The sequence below is a fragment of the Phyllostomus discolor genome, chromosome 6 (assembly GCF_004126475.2).
Source record: "Phyllostomus discolor isolate MPI-MPIP mPhyDis1 chromosome 6, mPhyDis1.pri.v3, whole genome shotgun sequence".
In the NCBI taxonomy this organism is placed as follows: Eukaryota; Metazoa; Chordata; class Mammalia; order Chiroptera; family Phyllostomidae; genus Phyllostomus; species Phyllostomus discolor.
In genome coordinates this window covers 110047636-110068478 of record NC_040908.2, presented here as the reverse complement: position 1 = coordinate 110068478, position 20843 = coordinate 110047636, and the positions used below count along the sequence as shown (strand labels likewise).

Genomic DNA, 20843 nt, shown 5'->3' with positions numbered 1-20843 from the left:
TGAGGTCACTTTCTACCTATGGGTCACTTTTCCTACATTACGAAAAACTTGAATTCTTCCTCAGGTTTTTTTTTTTTGTTACATCAACATCTACATGGATAACCAATCCAACATCTTGATTTCAAAGTCCGTCATATCCCATTCCCACAGTCGAGACCCTGACTTTCCTGTCCCCAAAGTCACATCAAATACTCCATACCACCACCGTGAAAAAAGACAAAATTCAGACACCTTAACCTATGACAATAACTTCCTAACCTTCCAGCAGCCTTTGTCAATTATCTCCATGGCAAAAACTATTCCACTTCATCATAAATTTCAATGCACCAAACCCCCACTACCCACACTGATCCCTTCTCATTTTTACTTCCTTCATCTAGTTTAGAATTCCAAAGATTATTATTATTATAATCATTCCCTTGAAAACACCCCTTAACTCCTTTGTACTCTCTTCTTCCTTTGCAGTTCACCTGACAAATTCACAATCCTGGGTGAGCAAGCCTCCTCCATGACTGTAACATGCAGCTGAGTACTGGTAAAGAAAAACAGAAAACTGAACAAACTGGTAAAAAAAAACCTGTAATAAATTAATATTCATCAACTTCAAATGAGGACTCAGCATTGCCAGCAATTCTCTTAGCCTTCTCTAATGAATTCCTCTCCTAGTATACTTTCAAATCTCCTACCACTCCTTTCCCTGCCTCCCCACACCCAACACACAAACTCTTAGCACTTAACTCCCAAATATTTCATTCAGAATAGAAAATAACAAAAAGACTATCTGGTCATCTTGCCACCAAAACTACAACTATTTGTTCTGTTCTTATTATAGTGGAGTATGTCTATTTCTTTCTAGCAAATGTAAATACCACCACACAGGTCCTCTGGGTCCCACTCTGTCATAATCCTTTGGTAGTCTTCTTTTTCTCTAACACAGGACTGTCCAAGAGAACTATCAGCAATGACAAAAATGTTCTAGCAGAGGGGAGGGAGGTGGGTGGAGGTAGAATAAGGTACAGTGGGGGTAAATAGTAATGGAAAAAATCCAAAAGAAAAAGGAAAATGTTCTATAACTGCACCATTCACTATGGTAGCCACTAGCCACATGTGGCTAACTAAGCATCTGAAATGAGGCTGGCTGATGCAATCGGGGAAATGATTTTTAAATTCTATCTGACTTTAATCAATTTAAATTTAAATAGCCACCTGTGGCAAGCAGCTACCATATTGAACAATGCAACTTATTAATCTTTCCTTTTATACTAGGTTATTCTCATAAACATGCAAGCCGAGTCATTAGACTCACCATTCTTTAAACACACAAATACATATATACTACCACCACCACCGATCTCATATTCCCTAGTAGAGCCAAGCATATTCTCAAAAGAGTTGCCACTTCCCATTTTTTGTTCATTATTCAATTCATTCTATTATGAGACCCACTCCCACTACACAAGTTAAACTACTTTAGTTTAGGGTCAGAAAAATTCCATGTTACTTCTCCAGTGAGTTCTTATCTAACATTATCTGAATAGACTTATCAGTGTCATTCACAAGTTTTCTTCAATACTCTAGTAGTCTTAGCATCCCCTATACCCGCCCCCTCTTGCTTTCTTCCTACATCAATATCACTTTTTCAGTTTCTCTTGTTGGCTCCTCTCCTTTCTCCATCCTCTAAAATAGATGCTGAGTATCTCAAAGTGTTTCTGGGCCCTGTCCTTTCATTGTATACTTAAGGCCCTGGTGATCTGTTATTCCCAAGGCAGAATCAGCATATTGCCATCAACAATTTATATTCCTAGACTACAACTCTCCAAATTCCAAATTAGTATATTAAATTGCTTACTTGATATCTCAACTTGTACAAATTACAGGTATCTCAAAACTAAATCCTTACTTTTTAGCACTACACCCTACCTTACCCTACTGCCAAAAAATCTTCCCAATAAACAGTGACATATCCCCAGTGACTTATGCCAGAAACTGTGGGGATACTTCTCACTCCTCCCTCTCTCACTAGCCTCCACATCATTTCTTCCTAGAGAAGTTTAAATTTCATAATTAAGAAAAATCTTAACAGTTATCACATGCTTATATCAGACTTCAAAAAACTCTAATTCACAAACCCAAATACTAGAACGTGATTCAAACCAAATGCATGACAATTCATGCTCCATGAAAAACACAGGTTTTTATGACTTCTTAGATTACAATTAAATCCAGGTTTTGCTTCCCAAATATAACAGGAACTGGTTCAAGTCTAACTATCCATGTCCTTATTCACATAAAATACTTGGATTAGTCTTTTCTGCTTATTATATAACACTGTCTTATTACTTTGAACTATACCAATTTAGAATTCAAGATAATTCAATGTAAGTTACTACCACCAAAATACCGAATGTTAAAGAAAAGAAAATGAAGAGACCAACGTTTAACCAACTAATAAGACAAATCTACAGGCAATTCATTGGATCCATTTTCATCAAACCATTTAACGTACTGTTTACAAACTCATCTAGTCATCTTTTTCAAAAACACACATTCACGATGTTTAGACACTGGAAAGTCCTGAAGATATGAATATGGTAAGACTATATGTAAGAGTGTCATAAAACCTAACAGAGAAATAAGTCTTCCTCAAAGAAATCATATCAGTGTATTCATGAAAAATTACTAGGAATTTGCCAGAATACTAAAAAGGGGCTTTATAAAAGTAGTACAGCTGACCCTTGAACAATACAGGGGAGTTAGGGACACCAAAAACACACAGTTGAAATCTGCATATAACACACCCAAAAACTTAATTTGTCCCTTGCTATCGGCAGGTGATTGGTTCTACGCCCTCTGTGGATACCAAAACCCAGAGATGCTAACATCCCTTCTATAAAATGTCACTGAACAATATGTACAGTGGACCATATACATCTGTGGATTTGAAAGCAGGAATATAAAGGGTCAAGGGAACATTTATTGTTAAAAACCTCTGTAAAAGTGTACCTGCACGTTCAAATTCATGTTGTACAAGGGACGACTGAATAATAAGTAAAAAGTCATTTAACTATTACTGGTAATAATTCATTTTGATTTCTGAGTATACTATATTTCTATTAAAAACTAGAGTGGGTCTCCACCTCATTTTTCTAATATCAAGATATATTCCATTATGAATCAAAATCTGAAATATAAATTATTAAGTCTGTAATACATCCAATAAAAACATAAATAATGGATCATTTTAGTGTAGAAAAGTGCACTCTGTAGAAGAGTTTGCTTAAAGGACAAAAGCCAGACTTCTGGTCAAGATGGAGGTGTAGGTAAATATACTTTGCTTCCTCAGACAATTAGAGCAAAACTTACAACAACTAAAAAACAAGTACCACCCAAATCTGTCAGAAATTGAACTGTATGTAAGTCTGACAAACAAGGATTTCAAGAAGCCACATTTATCCAGACAGGTAGGAGGGGCAGAGACATGAAGAAAGGTGTGGAGAAATGGAGAGGCATAAAGACACAGAATGGGTAGTCCCACATCAACAAGTGGTAGATAAAAATTGGGAGGGATACGTCAGGAGTGAGGGACCCTAGCCCCAGACCACACCACCCATCCCATGGTTCCAGTGCTAGAAATATAAGTCCTCATAACTTCAGACTGAAAAACCAGTGGGGGTTGGGACTGCAGAAGAAACTGCAGGCTTCTCAGGAGACTCTTCTTAAAGGGAAAGCAACAGACAAATGACTAACACAGACCCACCAGCCCTGGGATCCAGCACCAAGGCAACAGATGGAAGGGCACCAGTAGCATAGGGAGAGAAAGTGAAGTGACTGACAACAGGGCAAGTGCCAAGAGAAAACTTCCTACTGGGTACAACTCCAGAGGTGAGACAGCAGCACTGTCCCCTCTCCAAGCCTCACCAACTATAGAGCCAGAAAGCAGTCACATGGGTTCCACAACCCTGACAATTACCCAAGGCTCCACACTGAACAACTTACAGGTACACTTTTCTACAATAGGACATGCTACTAAGACAGGGAGTCATAGAAGCTCTATCTATACATAGAAACACATAGCAATGCTGCCAAAATGAGGAGATAAAGAAATATGGCTCAAATGAAAGAACAGAACGAAACTGCAGAAAAAGAACTAAACAAAATGGAGATAACCAATCTATCAGATGCCGAGCTCAAAACACTGGTTATTGGGATGCTCAAAGAAATCATTGGGTACTTCAACAGCATAAAAAGACCCCAGCAGAAATGAAGGTTACATTAAGTGAAATAAAGAAAAATCTACAGGGAACCAACAGTGGAGGGGATGAAGCTGAGAATCAAATCAACGACCTGGAACATAAGGAAGAAAAAGGCATTCAATCAGAACAGCACGAAAAAAAGAATTCAAAAAATGAGATTAGACTAAGAAGCCTCTGGGACAACACTGAATGTACCAACAGTTGAATCACAAGGGTTCCAGAAGAAGAAGAGCAAGAACTTGAAAACTTATTTGAAAAAATAATGAAAGAAAACGTCCCTAATCTGGCAAAGGAAACAGACATACAAGCCCAGAGTCCCAAACAAGTTGGACCAAAGAAGACCACACTAAGACCGACCATAATTAAAATGTCAAAAGTTAAAGATAAAGAGGGAATCTTAAAAGCAGCAAGAGAGAAGCAGATAGTTACCTACAAAAAGTTCCCATAGACTGTCAGCTGATTTCTCAAAGAAACTTTGCAGGCTAGATGGGACTGGCAAAAAGTATTCCCAGTAATAAAAAGCAGGGACCTACAATCTCGAGTACTCTATCTAGCAAAGCTATCATTTAGAACTGAAGGACAGATAAAGTGCTTCCCAGACAGGTAAAATTAAGGAGTTCATCATCACAAGCCATTATTATATGAAATGTTAAAGAGACTTATTTAAGAAAAAGAAGAATATCAAAGCTATCAATATTAAAATAGCAATAAATTCACAACATTCAACAATTGAATCTAAAACACTAACTAAGCAAACAACCAGAACAGGAACAGAATCTCAGATATGGAGATCATTCGGAGGGTTATCAGCTGGGAAGAGGAAGGCAGGAATAGGAGAAATATACAGAGGTTAAGAAGTACAGATTGTCAGTACAAAATAGAGGGGGATGTTAAGAACAGTATAGGAAATGGAGTAGCCAAAAAACTATATGCATGACCCATGGACGTAATGAACTAAGGGTGGTGCTGGGGGATGCTGGAGGGGATAAGGGTACCAGGCAGAGAGTGGCAAAGAGTGAAAAGTTGGAATGGACAGATCTTCCAAACAAAATATCAACAAGATATTGTGGCACTGAACAATGCCCTAGATGAAATGGACCTAACATGATATATTTGGAGCCCTTCATCCCAAAGAAGCAAAAATACACATTCTTTTCAAATGCACATGAAACATTTTCAAAGACAGACCACACGACTGGACAGAAAACAAGCCTCAACAAATTCAAAAAAATTAAAATCATACCAATATTTTCTCCAACCACGAGGGACTAAACTAGAAACCAACCTCAAGGAAAAAACCCCAAACACCCAAAATCATGGAGATTGAATAGTATACTATTAAACAATGAATGGGTCTAGAATGAGATTAGGGAAGAAATCAAGAAGTTTCTGGAAACAAATGAAAACAAACTCACAATGATCCAAAACTTATGGGCACAGTGAAGGCAGTCCTGAGAGGGAAGTTCTATCTAAAAAAGATAGAAACATTTCAAATACACAACCTAACCTTTGTACCTACAAGAACTCGAGGAACAACAACAAAGACACCCAGAGCAAGTAGAAGGAAGAAAATAACCAAAATCAGTAGAATTAAATGACACAGAGACTAAAAGCACAATTCTAAGGATCAATGAATCCAGGAGCTGGTTCTTTGAAAAGATAAACAAAATTGGAAAGACTTTAAGTAGGCTTATCAAAAAAAAAAAAGAGAGAGAGGGAGAGAGAGAGAGGACCCAAATAAACACAATCAGAAATGAGAGAGGAGAGATCACAACTGATACCACAGAAATACAAAGGATTGTAAGAAATTACTACGAAGAACTATATGCCATGAAATTTGAAAACCTAGGTGAAATGGATAAATTTCTAGAAAAATATAATCTACAGATTTTCTCACTCAATAAAAAGCAACAGAAAGCCCTGAACAGACCAGTAACACCTGATGAAATTGAAACAGTAATTAAAAAGCTTCCAACGCACAAAAGCCCTGGACCAGACAGTTTCACAGGAGAATTTTACAAAGCATTTAAGGGAGAGCTAACCCCCATTCTCCACAGATTATTTCAAAAAACTCAAAAAGATGGAAGACTCCCAAACTCTTTTTATGCAGCCAACATTATCCTAATCCCAAACCAAATAAGATACAACAAAGAAAGAAAACTTCAGGCCAATATCACTGATGAACATAGATGCTAAAATCCTCAACAAAATATTGGCAAACCGCAATCCAACAATACATTAAAAACATCATACACCATGACCAAGTGGGATTCATCCAGGGATGCAAAGATGGTACAATATTCACAAATCAATAAACATAATACATCACATAACAGAAGACAAAAAGCACACGATCATATCAATAGATGCGGAAAAAACATTTGATAAGGTACAGCACCCATTTATGATAAAAACACTCAGCAAATTGGGAAAACAGGGAGCATTCCTCAACATAATAAAGGCTACAGATGAGAGACCTACTGCCAACATCATACTCAAAATGGGCAAAAACTTAGAACTTTCCCACTAAGATCAGGAAGAAGACAAGGATGCCCACTTTCACCACTCCTATTCAACATAGTGCTGGAAGTTCCAGCCACAGCAATCAGATAAGAAAAAGAAATAAAAGGCATCCAAATTGGAAGGAAGAAACAAAACTGTCACTATTTGCAGATGACATGATAATATACACAGAAAATCTATAGAGGCCACCAAAAAACTACTCAACCTAATAGATGAATTTGGCAAAAAGGCGGACACAAAGTCAATACTCAGAAATCAAAGGCATTTTTGTACACCGCCAATGAAACATCAGAAACAGAAATCAGGAAAAAAAATCCCATTGATATAGCAACAAAAAGAAAAATTACCTAGGAATAAACCTAACTAAGGAGGTAAAAGACCTGTACCCAGAAAACTATACAACACGAAGAAAGAATTACGGAAGACACAAACAAATGGAAGTATGTACCATGCTCATGTATGGAAGAATTAAATCATCAAAATGGCTATGCTACCCAAAGCAATTTATAGATTCAATTGCAGTCCCTATTAAAGTACCCATGACATATTTCAAGAGATAGAACAAATATTTCAGAAATTATATGGAACCATAAGTGATCCCGAATAGCTGCTGCAATTCTGAGAAAGAAGAATAAACTAGGAGGGATCACAATACCTGATATCAAACTGTTATTACAAGGCCACTGTAATCAAAACAGCCTGGTACTGGCATAAAACAGACACATAGGCCAATGGAACAGAATAGAGAGCCAGAAGTAAACCCAAGTCTCTATGGTCAATTAATATTGACAGAAGGGGCAGAAGCATAAAATGGAGTAAAAATAGCCTCTTCAACAAATGGTGTTGGGAGACTTGGACAGCTACATGTTAAAAACTGAACGCGATCACCAACTTACACCATACACAAAATAATTTAAAGGTGGACAAAAGACTTAATGTAAGTCACAACACCATAAAAGTCCTAGAGGAAAACATAGGCATGAAAATCTTAGATTTTCCACACAGCAGTATTTTAACCTATATGTCCCCTAGAGCAAGGGACATAAAGGAAAGAACAAACAAATGGGATCTCATCAAATTAAAAGCTTCTGCACAGCTAAAGAAAACAGCATTGAAATGAAAAGAGAACCAACTATATGGGAAAACATTTGCCAGTGATACCTCAGACAAGGGTTTGATCTCCAAAATATATGAAGAACTCACATGAATCCACTCCAGGAAGACAAACAACCCAATAAAAAAAATGGGCAAAAGACCTGAACAGACTTTCTCCCAGGAAGACATACAGAGGGCCCAGAGACATATGAAAAGATACTCAGCATCACTAGTTATCAGAGAGACACAAATTAAAACCACAATGAGAGAGCACTTTACACTGGTGAGAATAGCCATCATAAACAAATCAACAAACAAGTGTTGGAGAGGATGCAGAGAAAAGGGAACCCTAGTGCACTAGGTGGGACTGCAGACTGGTGCAGCCACTGTGGAAAAACAGTATGGCATTTCCTCAGAAAACTAAAAATGGAACTGCCTTTTGACCCAGCAATTCCACTGCTGGGATTATACCCTAAGAGCCCCAAAACACCAATCCAAAAGAACCTATGCACCCCAATGTTCATAACAGCACAAATTACAATAGCCAAGTGCTGGAAGCAACCTAAGTGCTTATCAGCAAGTAAGTGGATCAAAAAACTATGGTACGTTTACACAATGGAATTCTATGCAGCAGAAAGAAAGAAGGAGCTCCTGCCCTTTGCAACAGCATGGATGGAACTGGAGAGCATTAAGCTAAGTGAAATAAGCCAGGCAGTGAGGCACAACTACCATATGATCTCACCTTTAACTGGAACATAATCAACAAAGAAAAAAAGCAAACAAAATATAACCACAGACATTGATAAAGAACAACCTAACAATAGCCAGAGGGGAGGGGGCAGGAGATTGTGGGGAAAAGGGTTTTCAAGAACTACTATAAAGGGCACATGGACAAAACCAACCCTCCCCCGGGAGGGTGGACGCAAGGGAGGGAGATGGGTTTGGAGGGGTGGGGAGAAAATACAGACAATGTCATTGAACAATAAATAATTTGAATTTTTAAAAAAAGAGTGCAAAGTTGGAACAACTGTAATAGCATTATCAATAAAATATATTTTAAAAAAGGACAAAAGCTACAAAAACAAAGGTAACAATTTTGATTACAACAGATCTTAAACTTTTAATGTTTAATATAACAGGGAAAAAGTATCTGTAACCCATAATTTACTTCCAATACACAAAAAGCTTATTTGTTAGAGTGTTTCCCATCTACCAATGAGCATTAAATCAATATTTCATTTGATTCTCACAACAATCCTAATAGATAAATGCTATTCAAGGTTTCCCAACTGTGGTGCAGCATACTACTATATATTCTACAAATGGGTTATAGAACTTCATCCCTAATCATTTAGCCTCAACCCATTGTGTCCTACACAAACAGTATCAGTTTGTGTGCCACAATGTGAAGAAAAGTTAGCAAGTTGATAGATATGTAACAAAAGAGCCTAGTTATTATGAAACATGCATGAAAGTATTAGGGATATAAATTATAAGAAGGCCTGAGGTATGTAATCCCTTCTCAAATGGTCCAGGGAAACAAAAAAAGTATACACACATACAGAGAGTATTAAGCAAATGTAACAAAGTGTTAAAAACTGGTGAATCTGGCCCTGACAGGTGGCTTGGCTGGTTGGAGCATCATCCCACACACCAAAAGGTTGCAGGTTCAATCCCCAGTTAGGGTGCATAACTGATCAATGTCTGTCTTTCTATCAATAAATGTATCCTGGGGTAAGGATTAAAAAAACAAAACAAAACTGGTGAATCTGAGTAAAATGTATAGGAGTTATCTATATTATTCTTGCAGCATTTCTAACAGTGAAATTACTTCAAAATATAGTTATTTTTAAAAAGTCAGCAAGCTGCCTGAAATACCTTCCTGAAGTCCCTCATCTAACTGGAGTAAAGCTAAAAGTCAAACCCAGATTCATCCAACTAAACAGCCTGTGCACTCTTAACGCTATCCAACACAATAGAAAATAATTAAAACCAACAGTGAACTGGGCAAATACTGAAGGACAATTAACAAAGCTCAAGCGGCACTTTAAAAAAGAGACTGAATTATCACATTTATTGAATTATTCAATCAACTGATATAAAATAAACACGTAGCAAGATACACTTTCATGAGGATGGAAGAAATGCAGTGAAAGACATTTTTACCTTTCTCTAAATCAATAATCTGACAAAACTTTTATAAAAAGCAATTCGGTGTTTTCCACTTAAATGTTAAATGTATTTATAACCTTTCACCTATCAATGCTAAGAAGTTACTCTTCAGAAAACTTCACTTAAGAATGCAACCATATGCAAAAGGATAGCCAATGTATTGCTTTTATAAGATAAAAAATAAGAATAAACCACATGTACCTCTAGAATATAATTCTAGAGCGACTCAAAAGAATGAGATAGATTAAGTGCACAGATATTGAAAGCATCTAAATTATACAGCAGAGGAGAAAAAGTAGTCTTCAAATAATGTCTAAATATTATAATTCCCTATATAACATTAAATAATAAATTATAATATATGTAAGCTTCTAATGCTTTCATACACATTTATTTCTATTTACAGAAAGCAGGTTAGATACACTGAAATGTTAACATTTCCTAACCAGTTAGATTGCTTCATGTTGCCTACATTTTTTAAAAGTTATTACTTTTGTAGACATAAAAACTAACTACCCTACCAGAGAGAAAGGGGGTTGGGGAGAAGTAGAAGAGGGTAAAGGGAATATAAATGATAACAGAGGGCGATTTCTCTTTGAGTAGTAAACACACAATACAATATACAAATGATAAATTATAGAACTGTACATCTGAAATCTTTATGATTTTATTAATGAATGTCAACCCAATAAATTCAATATAAAATTAACTACCCTAAAAATAATACTTTAGTATTTGCTATGTAAGTCCTTTCTACAGTTGAAACTGTTTATTGAGGATTTTTGCCATGATATAATAAATGTTAACTGCTGTCATGCCCTCAATTTATACCCTATGTCCTGTATTTTTTTCTTTCTTATTTATACAATTTAATGTGTGTGTGTGTGGAGGTATACCTATCTGTGTTTATATGTCAATTTTGTGCTTCGTGGTTAACTTCCACTCAGTTATGGCTCCTGCTGATTCACTTTTCTTTTCCTTAGCATTAAATAAGAGTATTTTCCTTCAAATCAATATTGTGCATGACCAAGAGCTGTACACATACAAATAATAAAAGTTTCCTCTATTAAATACAAAAATGTAGCAACTCTCCTCAATCTCAAGACTCACCCTTTAGATTAGAGGGAAAAAAGTTACTATTTTTAAAGTCTATTATTTTGAAATCTACAGCATATCCTGAAGATCATTTTTACTAAACATACTTAACAGTGAAGTATTTATATAAAATGGTTTAACACAATATTGGGATTAAGAATCAGACTTCTCTACTATGATGAGCTCCTCTACTATATTTTTTTTCAAAGCAGGTGCCCTATTTTTTTTAAGATTTTATTTATTTTAGAGAGAGGGGAAGGGAAGGAGGAAAACAGGAATGAGAAACATCAATGTGTGGTTGCCTCTTGTGCACCCCCTACTGGGGACCTGGCCAGCAACCCAGGCATGTGCCCTGACTGGGAACTGAACCAGTGACCTTTTGGTTTGCAGGTCGGCACTCAATCCAGAGCCACATGAGCCAGGGCTATGCTTTTTTAGAAAGTACCTTAATATATAAAACAAAATCTGTGGATTTTAATTTTTGGTTAAATTCCAAGCTAATTACTTCTTGACTAATTTAGAGTAGTGATCATATGTTCAACTTTAAAATTCCTGAATAACTAAGAGGCTACATCTATATTTATACTGAATTTTAAATTTCAGCCTGGTAATTTAACATATCAAGATCTCTGAGCAGAAGGGAAACTTAAAACAGTATTCACCAGAATATTTCTGCAGAAGCCAGATTCCCCTCAGGGCAGGCCTTCATAGCTATAAGGGTCATCAATACTGGCTAAGGACATCTTCAGTAGCTTTTTCCTGAGGTCTCGTCATATATCCTAAGAATATCCTAATAAGCACTATGAGGTATAGAAGCACTGATTATATCACTCATGTGATTAGTTCATGGGCCAAGAAAACTATTATTTAGGGCACAGCAAAAATAAATTCATCTTCTGCATCCAAGATTAAAAAGAACCTTAAATACAAAACAGCAGTGAAAGAAAATAAAGAAAAATCAGTAAAACATGTCATGTTCATGGATTAGAAATAATGTGATAAGATCACAATACTCCCCAAACTGCTCTACAGATTCAGTGTGATCCCCATCAAAATCCCAGTTGCCTTTTCTGCAGAAATTGATACGCTCACCCTAAAGTTCATATGTAAATAAATGAAAGGGACCGAGAATAGCTAAAACAACTATTCTTTCATTCTTACTGAAAACTAAGAACAGAGCTGGAAAACTCACACTTCTCAATTTCAAAACTTATTAAAAGCAATAGTAATAAAGAGAACATGGACCTGGCATGAGGATAGACACAGATCGACAAAACAGAATCCCAAGTCCAAAAATAAATCTTCACATTTATGACCAATTTATTTTCAACAAAGGTGCTAAGACCCTTCAATTGGGAAAAAAGTCTTTTCAACAAATGATGCTAGGACAATTGGATTATCCACATATAAAAGAATGAACTGGAAGCCATACCCCACAACATATACAAAAATTAATTCAAAATGGATCAAAACCTAAATGTAAGAGCTAAAACTACAAAACACTTAAGAAAAAATAAAGTAGAAGTAAATCTATGTGACCACGGAATAACCAATGTTTTTTTAGACATGATTCCAGAAAGTACAATAAAAGAAAATACATAAACTGGACTCCATTAAAATTAAAAAACTTTGTTTTTCAAAAGATACCATCAAGAAGCCCTGGCTGGTGTGGCTCAGTGGACTGAGTGCTGGACTGTGAACCAATCAAAAGATACTATCAAGAAAGTAAAAAAGATAAGCCACAGTAATGGAGAAAATATTTGCAAATCAATATATAATAAGGTACTGGTGTTCAGACTATATTAAAAGTTATTGTAACTCAACAATAAATAGACAAATCCCAATTAAAATACAAGCAAAACACTCAAACAGAAATTTTTCCAAAGAAAATATACAAATGGCCAGTAAGGGTATATAAAAAGACACTTAACATTAGTCATCAGGGAAATGCAAACAAAAAAAAATCGTAATGATATACCACTTTATACCCACTAGGATGGCTATAATAAAAAAAAAACAGATAATAACAAGTATTGACAATAATGTGTAGAAATCAAACTCACATACATTGCTAGTGGGCACGTAAAACAGTTTAACTGTTCTTTAAGTTTGGCAGTTCCTCGAGAAGCTAAACATAAAAGTTCACATATGACTCAGCAATTCCACTCCTAGGTACATACGCAAGAGAACTGAAAAGATTCACACAAAAGCTTATTCACCAATGCTCCTAGCAGCATTATTCCTAATAGCCAAAAAGTAGAAACCATTCAAATGTCCACCAGCTGATCAACTAACAAAATGTAGTATAATCCATACAAGAGAATATTACAAAGCCATAAAAAGAAACAAGGTACTGATCTATGCTACAACCAGGATGCTACAACTTGAATACATTATGCTAAGTAAAAGAAGCCAGACCCAAAAGACCACATACTGTACAATTCCATTTACATGAAACATCTGAATAGGCAAATCCACAGAGCCAGAAAGTAGACTTACAGTTCCCACACCAAACAAGCAGTTAAAAATAAGGTATAAGGTACCTTATATATCTCAGGTATATCTTGGTATAATAAGGTATATCTCAGCTGCACAAGTCTCCCAGGAACAAGATGACCCAGCCTCCAACCCGGCTCCCCAGCCCATGGTTCCAGAGGGAGAAGAAAAATCCCAGTAACTTCTGGCTGTAAAAACCAGAGGGACTGCAGCTAAGCGAAATGGAGGGCTTCTGGAGACCCAAGTATTCCTTTTAAATGGCCCTTAAATGGCCCACAAACGACCTACTCAAACTTACTCACTGAGTTCCAGCCCCAGGTCAGCAACTTAAAACATGCCAGGGACATACAGGAAAGGAAGTGAACTGTGCTGCTTTGGGCCAAGGGCTGAAGGGGCAGCTGTCTTCCCCAGACAGAAGTGTTAGCAGAAGCCATTGTTCCTTTGCTGACCCCACCCCCTGCAGACACAGGTAGTGCCATATCTGAGTCCCCATCAACCTGACTAATCCTGTTCAACCTGCCTTGCTAACTGCCAGAGACCCTGTCTCACCCAACTCTTGAGCCCATCTGAACCACCTCTGGTGGTTTTTCCATACAAATGGTCTGTCTGCCTTGGCTAATGCTAAGGACTTTCCTAAATTCTCTCAAAGGTTCATAAACCCCAAACAAGCAGCACCCTAGTCCCGGTGCACTCCATAACTCTAGTAAGTGAACCAAGGCAGAAGGTAGATTGAGTTCACAGCTTGGCCTCACCTGGGCACCTCCAAGCCCAGAACAGGTAGCAGCCATCTGAAGACTGCTTTGTATGTAGTTCATGCCAGGTGTCCCTGGGGCAGGGTACACTCAGTATCTAACTTTGGCCTGCACCTCCCAGGAGGACCCAGAGCCAACACATCCAGTGGCAGCTTCAGACCACACCAGAGCACCATCCAACCACCTCTACGAATGACACACTCAAGGGGAAGTCTGAGCAGGCACTGGAGACCCACTAAAGCAAGTTCTACTCTGTGGAGTCAGCCCCTAAACAGCAACTCCTCTGCTGTAGTAGTGACCGGTCCTCCTGGTTGATTGACCTGGGGGTCAATTCCACCCACTGAGATGCCAACAGCAATCAAGGCTCAACTACAACAGGAAAGAGCACACAGCCCACATGAGAGCACGCCTAAAATGCCTGGCTCAGATGACCTGGGGGGGGGCTGTGCAACTAGGCCCTACAGGACACCTATTACATAAGACACAGCAGCTCTACCTAACACAGAAACAAACACATAGAGGTAGACAAAACGGGGAGACAAAGAAACATGCCCCAAATAAAAGAACAGGAGAAATCCCCAGAAAAACAAAATGAAATGGAGGCAAGCAAACTACCAGATACCAAGTTCAAAACAATTGTTATAAAGATGCTCAAGGAATTTGATGAGAACTTCAAGAGCATAAAAAACAACATAGAGAAATAGAGTTCTGGGCAAGATGGAGTGTGGGCAGAAACCCTTTGCTTCCTCGTGCAACCAAAAAGAGAGTAACAACCAGCCTAAAATTAATAAACAACCAAAATCACCAGAAAATCAAACTGCATGTAACTCCTACAACCAAGAAATTAAAGAAAAACATCAACCAGGACCACCAGACTGGTAAGACGAAATCAAGGCCAGTGGGATGAGGGGCAGGGCTGACGGCTGAGCTTGGCTGAGCTTAGCAGAGCTATGCGGAGGGACTGACTCAGGGGGAAAACTGAGACTCAGAGCTGACAGTGGGCTAAGGCTGGGTCGTTGCCGCAGTGGGAGATACTTTCAGTCTGACACAAGGGTCTGTTGGAAAGTACAGAGACGAGCAGGTGAGCTGCATGCTCCCTCTCTGGCCCCTCCCCACGACAGCACAGCAAAGAGGGTTGCCCTGGTCAGGTAAATACCTAAGGCCCCACCCCTTACAACTTATCAGCTGGGCCCAGACAAAGAAGTATGGCCCAAATGAAAGAACACAGCACAACCTCAGAACTAACTGATGAGGAGACTGTCAACCTATCTGATGGAGAATTTAAAGCCCTGGTAATCAAAATGCTAATAGAAGTGATTGAACTTGGTTGAAAAAATGAAAGATACCCAAAGTGAAATAAAGAAAAATATTCAGGGAACCAACAGTGACAAGAAGGAAACCAAGATTCAAAGCAACAATTTGGAACATAAGGAAGAAATAAACATCCAACTGGATCAGAACCAAGAAACAAGAATCCAAAAAAAAGGGAAGACAGGCTGAGGATTCTCTGGGACAACCTGAAACGTTCCAATATATGAATTATAGGGGTTCCAGAAGGAGAAGAATAAGAGCAACAAGTGGAAAACTTATTTGAACAAATAATGAAGGAAAACTTCCCCAATCCAGTGAAGGAAATAGACTTCCAGGAAGTCCATGATGCTCAGAGAGTCCCAAAGAAGTTGGACGCAAAGAGGAACACACCAAGGCACATCGACATTAAATTACCCAAGATGAAAGACAAAGAGAAAATCCTAAGAGCAGCAAGAGATAAGGAGACAGTTACCTACAAAGGAGTTCCCATAAGGCTATCAGCTGATTTCTCAAAAGAAACCTTACAGGCAAGAAGGGGCTGGAAAGAAGTATTTGAAGTCATGAAAGGCAAGGACCTACATCCAAGATTACCCTATCCAGCAAAGCTATCATTTAGAATGGAAGGGCAGATAAAGTGCTTCCCAGATAAGGTCAAATTAAAGGAGTTCATCATCACCAAGTCCTTATTATATGAAATGTTAAAGAGACTTAATCTAAGAAAAAGAAGATAAAAAATATGAACAATAAAATGACAACAAACTCACAACTATTAACAAATGAACCTAAAAAAAGAAAAGAAAGAAAAAAACTAAGCAAACAACCAGAACAGGAACAGAATCAGAGAAATGGACATCACACAGAGAGTTCAGTGGGGAGGGGGAAAGGAGGAATTGGGGGGAAAAGGTACAGGGAAGAAGCAGCATAATTAGTAGGCATAAAATAGATAGGGAGAGATAAGAAATGGTATAGGAAACAGAGGACTCAAAGAACTTATATGTACAACTTGTAGACATGAACTAAGGGGGGAGGCGGGATGCTGCAGGGTTGGGGGGGCAGGGTGGAGGGGGGATAAAAAGGAAAAATCGGGAAAACTGTAATAGCATAATCAATAAAAAATACTTAAAAATAAATAAAATCTTAAAACAACAATAGCAACAACAACAACAACATAGGAACCATAAAACAGAACCAGTCAAAAATGAATACAATAACTGAAATGAAAAATACACTAGAAGGAAGCAATACAAGATTAGATGAAGCACAGGATCAAATGAGTAATTTAGAAGAACAGGTAGCAGAAAACACCCAATCAGAGCAGAGGGGAAAAAAGGGGAATTTTTAAAATGTGAGAAGACTTAAGGACCTCTAGGACAATAACAAATGTAGCAATAGTCGCATCACAGGGATACCAGAAAGAGAAGAGAAAAGGCAATGGATTGAGTCTCTGTATGATGAAATAATGACTGAAAACTTCCCTAACCTGGTAAAGAAAAAAGACACACACGTTCCACGAAGCCTCGGACCATCCCAAACATAGATGAATCTATTTAAAACTCCATAAATCAATGACAAAGAGAGAGAATCTTAAAAGCAACAAGAGAAAAGGAAGAACAGTTACCTACAAAGGAATTCCCATAAGATTGTCAGTTGACTTTCAAAACAGAAACTTTGCAGGCCAGAGGGATTGGCATGAACAAAATGGACCTAATTGGCATGAACAAATGGACCTGGCATGAAAAGCAAGGACCTTACAACCAAGATTACTCCATCCAGCATGACTACCATTTAAAATCAAAGGTCAGAATAAACAGCTTCCCAGACAAGAAAAAGCTAAAGGAGTTCATCACCACCAAACCAGGATTATAGGAAATTGTTAACGGGACTTCTTTAAGATGAAAAAGATCAAAAACATAAATAATAATATGTTATTATTTATATGTTTTTATACATATATTATATAATGTATAGATACATATGTATCTATAATACTTTACCCTCATGGAGAATGTTACCCTCATGGGAGAACATTCTTTTCTTTGCTTCCAGGGAGAAGGGAGAGGTAGAGAGAGAAAATGTGAGTGAAACATCATTGTGAGAGAGAAACATCGACTTGTTACCCTTTCATAACTGCCCCAATGGGGGGTAGAGGGGTAATCAAACTTGCAACCCAGGAGCCGCAGCGTTGGTGGTATAGTGGTTAGCATAGCTGCCTTCCAACCCATGTATGTGCTCTTGTTACAGGGTGCATCCAAGAGGGGGGCCCCAAATAGGCATTTGAAATGGGGTCCAGAACTTAAGGTGTCCAGGAGATTTTAAGATGTCTCCATTCCCCACCCCAGGGTGTTGGTTGGGGGAAGGGACAAATGAAGCAGGGCCATTGAGAGCTGTTTTGCATAGCAACAGCCTTGCAGCTAACCTCTGGGTTGTTCATTTAACATATCTATAGCCTTTGGCTGGTTGCATAGATATGTTAAGTAGCTGTGATCAGCTCTAAGACAGGGGAACAGAATTAACTTCCCCCTCCCAGGAAGTACTGGGGGGGCGGGTCCCCTGAGTTTACAGCGCGCCTGCGTGGAGCTCAGAGAGGATTGGCTCCAGGACAGTGGGGCTAGGCATGCCTGCCAGACTCATGATGGCAGCCCAGTTAAGCTGAAGGACACGAGTTCTGGCATGTGATGAAGCCAAGTGTGGGAGGAGTCGGAAATGAAGGCTGCAGAGGGAAAATTGCTGGCAGGGATATTTAAAACCCAGATTGCGCGGGCCATTGAGGAGGAGAAGGAGAGGAGCCTGAGCCCATGCACCAGCCCTGAGAAGGGAGGAGGCCAATGTGCAGCCATTGGAAGTGAACCATGCTGCTTTAGAGAGGGGGAGAACATGCTGCTTTAGGAAGGTGAAACCATGTGCAGCCCTGGGAGAAGCACACGGACTTGACGGAGTGTAGACTCCTGCAGCCCTGAGAAGGGAACCACGCGGAAGACCTGAGGAGAAGACCACGCAGCCTGGCAGAGTGGGGACCCCCTCAGCTTAGAAAGGGGGAACCGCCACCTGGTTTTAGCAGAGATCCCGGCGACTCAGCTGAGGGTGCCGGGAACCCAGGGAGGTCTCCCAGTCGAGATGGAGTACTAACTGGGAAGAACCAGAGGACTTGCCTAAGCCATGGACTTCTATTTCCTTTCTTGAGATACGGTACTCTAGACTGGGCAAAGGGGAAGGAAGAAGGACTGTGTCTGTTTGTGGGTGTTTTCAGGGACTTTGGGATTTTGGTAAAGACATTAGGGTCACTACTTTAAGTTTGTATAGCATTAAATAACGTTTCCTTTCCTTTTCAAAAATCTCTGGCATTAAGAGACGTCTTTCCTCTGGTGGCAGACATAACGGACCCAGGGGCCTTCTTTCAATAATAGTATATCATCCCAGGCCCCCCTTGTTGTGTTCTGTACACTCTGACCAGGAATCAAACTAGTGACCCCTTTGGTTTATGAGACAATGCTCTAACCAAGCCACACCAGGCCAGGGCTACAATTACTTTAAATGCAATGAGATTAAATGCTCCAATCAAAAGACATAGGGTGACTGAATGGAAAAGAAAACAAGACCTTTATATGATGTCTACAAGAGATTCACTTCAGATAGAAAGACATACAGACTAAAAGTCAAGGGATGGAAAAGAACAGTTCATAAAATGGAAATAAAGAAACAAAAAAGCCGGGACAGCAATTCGGGACAGCAATTCTTATATCAGACAAAACAGACTTTAAAACAATGGCTGTAACAAAAGAGTTAAGGACGACCCAGGAATTCCATTTCTGGGTATTTTTCTGAAGAAAACCCCCGAACTCTAAATCTAAGACATACGCATCCATGTGTTCATTGAAGCATTATTTACAATACCCAAATATGGAAGCAAATTAACTGTCCATCAATAGATTAATGGATAAAGAAGTGCATATATACAAGAGAATGACTTGCACCCTCCCCCTGAAAAGAATGAAATTTTGCCATTCTGAAACACAGATATACCTAGAGGGTATTGTGCTGAATGAAGTAAGTCAGAGAAGACAACTGCCAGACGATTTCACTTAGCATGTACAATCTAAAAACCAAAATAAATGAATAAGCGGAACAGAACAGACTCACGGAAACAGAGAACATTGTATTGATTGCCAGATGGGAGGGGTGTTGGGACATGGGTGAAAAAGATGAAGGGATTTATTTATAAGTACAAACTGGTACAGAAGAGTCATGGTGATGTACAAGTATACCACAGAGAACTTAACCAATAATACTGAATAAACTTTGTATGGTGTCTGATGTGTACTAGTTTTATCAGTACACATAAAATAGTTGGGTTGTACACCTGAAACTAATAATATTGTATGTCAAATGTAACTGAATAATGAAAACTATTTTTTTAATGTTTATGCTTTGGTATTTGATAGTAGTGATGTTGTAAACTTGTAATATACTGAAAACTACTGAATTGTAAATGTTAAAAGGGTAAATTTTATGTTAGGTGGACTCTATCTCAATAAAATTACTACACAATTTAAAAAATCCTAGTACAAATAGTATCCAATGTATATCTTCAAGAAAAACTGAAGTTTAACCTTTAAAATTGATCTCAAAATTCCATAAAATTCATAATCCAATCATTTTTATGGTTTACATTTTAAATATGCAAATCCATTAGATGTCAAGAAAAAAGAGAAGAAATAAAGATTAACTCACCCTCTTTTCACTTTTGTGAAATCAAATGCAACTTGTCTGTATGAAACTGCTTTTTCATTTAGATATCTACTATACCGCCTAATAAATGTAGACATGTCATATCCTGTAAAAAAATAGACAGTAATATACAATATAAATTGTATTCATAAATTATTAAAATTTCAATTTGCTTAGAAAACCAATTCATTTTTGTCCAATGACCATAATGTTTTGATACTCAAACTCAATTTTGTGGTGTAAATTAAATGACTAATGAATAATACCAGATTAAAATCTCTAAGACTTCACATTTGTAAGTCAGATATGTCATATGTTGCTTTGAAAACCTTCCCCCTTAGAATTTCACTAAAATAATAATTCTGCTCAGCTCCTGATCATCATACCTATCTTTTACTTATTAGGAGTTAGAAAAAGATGT

General features: G+C 38.1%; 1 protein-coding gene across 1 annotated transcript in view; it reads right to left on the bottom strand.

The window, feature by feature from the left end:
- Positions 1 to 20843, bottom strand: part of PICALM (phosphatidylinositol binding clathrin assembly protein) — a 121384-nt gene that overhangs the window by 55097 nt on the left and 45444 nt on the right. Inside the window, 1 exon segment of the mRNA XM_028516644.2 lies at positions 20426 to 20528. Within this exon segment, the coding sequence (XP_028372445.1) occupies positions 20426 to 20528 (103 nt within the window).